At 45.4% G+C, this 3928-nt stretch overlaps 1 protein-coding gene across 1 annotated transcript; it reads left to right on the top strand.

Moving 5' to 3' along the window:
• Positions 1 to 447: 447 nt before the first annotated feature.
• On the top strand, positions 448 to 1353 carry SARC_12055 (hypothetical protein; the record flags this gene model as incomplete). Its single annotated transcript, XM_014293845.1, has 1 exon — positions 448 to 1353. The coding sequence occupies one exon, from the start codon at positions 448 to 450 to the stop codon at positions 1351 to 1353; it is 906 nt and encodes a 301-aa protein (XP_014149320.1).
• Positions 1354 to 3928: the final 2575 nt, after the last annotated feature.

Here is a 3928-nt window from a genome sequence, read left to right as displayed (position 1 = left end):
GATCGCGCATGGGCGACGTGAATAAAAAACAGTATGAAATGGTCACTAGCAGTGGATATACCGGGCCGTTCAAACCAGAGCATGTTTTCTTACTGAAGTTAGGGCGAACTTATACCTTACTGATACGGATTCTTGGAGAGCTGCAGGTGACGGATCCTGGATAGATACGGACAAATTCAAGATTAGCGACAAGGATTACAATGATTTTGCTCGCTTCTACATCACTCATTTTAAGAATGTAGATGTCGACGATGATGTTTTTGTAGTGCATGGATACATTAAGACCTTCGAGGAGTTTATTGTGAAGAAATTAAAACCAACAAGGCCGATCTGACGCGCAAGTATCAAGGATTATTCTTGGAGACTAAGCCGGGTGTGAAGTATGTTATCGATTGCATAAGTTGGGAAAAGGGTGAGAAGTATATAGCGCGAATCAGTCCATTGGATATGAAAGGAAATTGTGTTGTAAGCGAGAACATCGATGACTTGAAGAAGATGAGACTCAATCACGTGCTGTGGAGATGCATCAAACGTGCGACGGATCACTGTATGAATCAGGTGAAAAATTTCAAAGCTAAAAGACTTGAGCCACAAAACAAAACAAAAGATCGCATAGCAGTTGAAATACTCGATAGCACAGATGAAAAAGTAGAATCTGACATAACTGAAGCAGAAGACGCCGAATCAGACACAGCGGAAGCAGCAGATGCAGCAGATACCGGATTAGACTCGGTAGAAGCAGTGGAACCACAGGACGATTACAGTGAAGTGGCAAAAGAACTAGACCTGGAGTTAGAAGCGACGGACATACCTGCGTCCAACATACCTGCTGCCAAGCCTGTCAATGACGATTCTGGCGAAGAACACGATGAGGATATATTGGAAGATGTGGTAGATCCGAAAAAGATGACTGTTGCTAAGAAGAAGGTGACCGTTGGGACAAAAGCACCTGCCAAGAAGACTGCCAGTACAAAAGCACCCGCCAAGAAGACATCTGTGACTAAGACTGTGGCTACAAAGACTGTGACTAGGACAAAGAAGAAGACTGCTATGAATGCAGTGGCGAAGAAGAAGCCCTCCGGCACGACTGTGCTGCCGACTGCGAAGAAGGCTACAGCTTCAAAGACGGCGTCACCTGTGATTGAAAAAGCCTTGACTACAACTCCGCCGGAAACATCACAATCTACTGAAGCAGTTGCAACAGAGCCCGCGATCACAATGGATACTACACCTGCACCATCAGGTACTGCGATAGAGGTACCACTTGCAAAGACAAACGCTGCGACAGAGGCTACACCTGTAGCCACTGACTCTTCCACAGATACGCAGAGGAGCAGCACACAGCAGCGATGACAAAGGACACACATACTGCAACAGCGAATGAGGTGAACATACCTGTGATAACTTCCGATCTACCAGCATCAGCTATATCTACTGCGCCGACTCCTGCAAGTTATAGCCATGCAGTTTGCCAGGGGCCAAACTATAACATGCCATAACCATATGTACCGTTCACACCATCCAGCTATGAATCCGGATACAGGTCGCAGCAAACCCGTATCAACGGGCTACCACCCCCGACTACCTCCAGATTTATAAGCTAACCGACTACGGTATCTGTGGTGACCACACCTTTAGACTCGATCTCCAGATACTTCCCACGAATCAAATTCATCGGCCCCAACAAATGCGAACAATGCCGCCGCCTCCGGACCAGCGCCTCCCCTCATATGGATATAACCGATATCGCCATCAATTGTATCACCTAATCACGCTGTTGAAGTACTACTTCCAAATTTCGGTTCCACCCAAATCATCGCGCTTGTTGGTCCCGCCTATGATACTTCCGATCCAGGCCAGCTAGCACATACCGAATGCATCCGTGGTCTGGTGCGGCATTGGCTCACCCCCATCCTCGCTCCTCAACCGAATTATGATGGATAACCTGGTCCTACTCGGTATTCCGTACTCTGCAATAATCCATTCCACGGCACTACACGGCGCAGACTCGATCCATACCACAGAGATGGGTACGCTACTTAGTAGGCCAGCAAGCAAATACATGGCATATTATGTAAGATTCGGTCTAATAAAGGCGATACTAATTGCCTTAGAACAAATGAACGCGTAGAGAGTTTTTTTTCTTCTTCTTTTTTTCTTCTAAAGATAGGATTTTTATGAGTCTCTCGGATTCGCCCTAGTGAAACATACCATAGTTTCTAATAGAGCGACAACGAAACACTAAATAAAATCCCTTCGGCGGAAACAGTACTGAGAGGATTATATATAGGCAATGTCTCAGCCTCACAATCCCTCAGAGTATTGCTGTCTTCACGAGGCAAACCCAACTTTATTAAACGTCTCATTTCGTTTATTTATATCGATATTTACACGATATTTAGAATTTACCTACGCGTTTATTTATTCTAAGGCATTAGTATCGCATTTATTAGACCGAATCTTACACGTTTAAAGTTAGCAAAAGTATTAATTACTTAGACTACTTAAGCGTAAAGGTAAGTTAACTACCACAAAAAAAAAATATTGTCTAAGCTAGTCGTTAAGAGACAAGCTAGTAGTCACAAGTTAAGATTATGACCAAGAAAGACAACAATCCTTCTAAGAAGCGTAGAGCTGAAAAGAAGAAGATGGAGAGAGAAGTCGCTAGCGCTGCCGCAGCTATTACTGCTGTAAAAGCAACCGACGCCGCTGCTGATGCATTTAAGCGCACTGTAGCCAAAGTACTTGCCTCTGACAATTATAGTCAAACGGACAATGCTTCAGATAAGAAAGTAGCCACTCCGCTTAAGGAGACTACTCCTGCTGACAGAGCCCGAGGGCCAACTATTTTCTCAACTTCAAAGCTTGCATTAACGAAGCCAAGAAGTGAGACAAGGGATACGTCTCAAGACGCCCCAACCCATTCTTCTGACGAAAATCAGAAAGGAAAGTCCCCAGTTATGAGGGCGTCCCCAATTATAGGGGACAAGGACAAATCTCAGAAGGAACCTATTATGGAACCAGAAGAGGAGGCAAGCTCAAGTAGCAAAACCGAATCTACGTCCGAGACTTCTAAGCCGAAGCACATAAGTAAGTTAATTGCTAAATACGCCGATCTTAAGAATCAGTTAGCTACTATTATGAAAAGCTTGACTGTCGAACATGTAGATCAATCAGATAGATCAGGAAAACATGCACAGCGCTTACGCGAGCATGTTTCCCCGTACATTACTGAAGCCCTACATAAGTGAACAGAACGTCGACAGGCAATTGCGCCCAAAGACTCAAGCTCGACACTCGAGTCATATGATCCAGAGGTGCACAGCGTCGATATAACGTACGAGGCATTACTGCCAGAAGAACAGGCTAATCACTCGCCTGTTCTGACACCCGGCCGTGAGTCACCTGTCCTCAAAGGTATTATAGACCGAGAGGTAAGGATATATACTCCGCCACTTGTACCCAATTGGGAGGATAATCGTCGGAAACCAGTTAAGACTGGGTATGTTATTCCGACGCCAAGGGATATTAATCATCCCCGCAGACGTGTGAACGATGTCGAGTTTAATCGCTTCGACCGCACGGCTTTACACCAACCCGCAGAGGAGTTCCACTCTGACGAGGTGACCGACCTTAATAAATCGGTCGACGACTATACCAATATAATGGAAGTCGGCCATGCTGCGCATCATGCTGATGACGTAGCATACTATGCGAATATTATTGCAATTAAGCAAAAGCGTATGGACCAATTACTTCAGGCCCAACGTGGACAAGACCATAGGGACAACCAGAAGTACAAGGGACAGATCAGTCGACTTAAGTCGAACTGGGATGCCAACAGCAAGCAGGTCGAGTTTATAAACAGCCATGATCTCGACACGCTAACTCGTACGCTTAATGCGTTTACGGTCATGCTGGAGACGAA

The sequence above is a fragment of the Sphaeroforma arctica genome (assembly GCF_001186125.1).
Source record: "Sphaeroforma arctica JP610 unplaced genomic scaffold supercont1.2041, whole genome shotgun sequence".
Classification (NCBI taxonomy): domain Eukaryota; class Ichthyosporea; order Ichthyophonida; genus Sphaeroforma; species Sphaeroforma arctica.
This window is presented reverse-complemented; position numbering and strand designations above follow the sequence as displayed.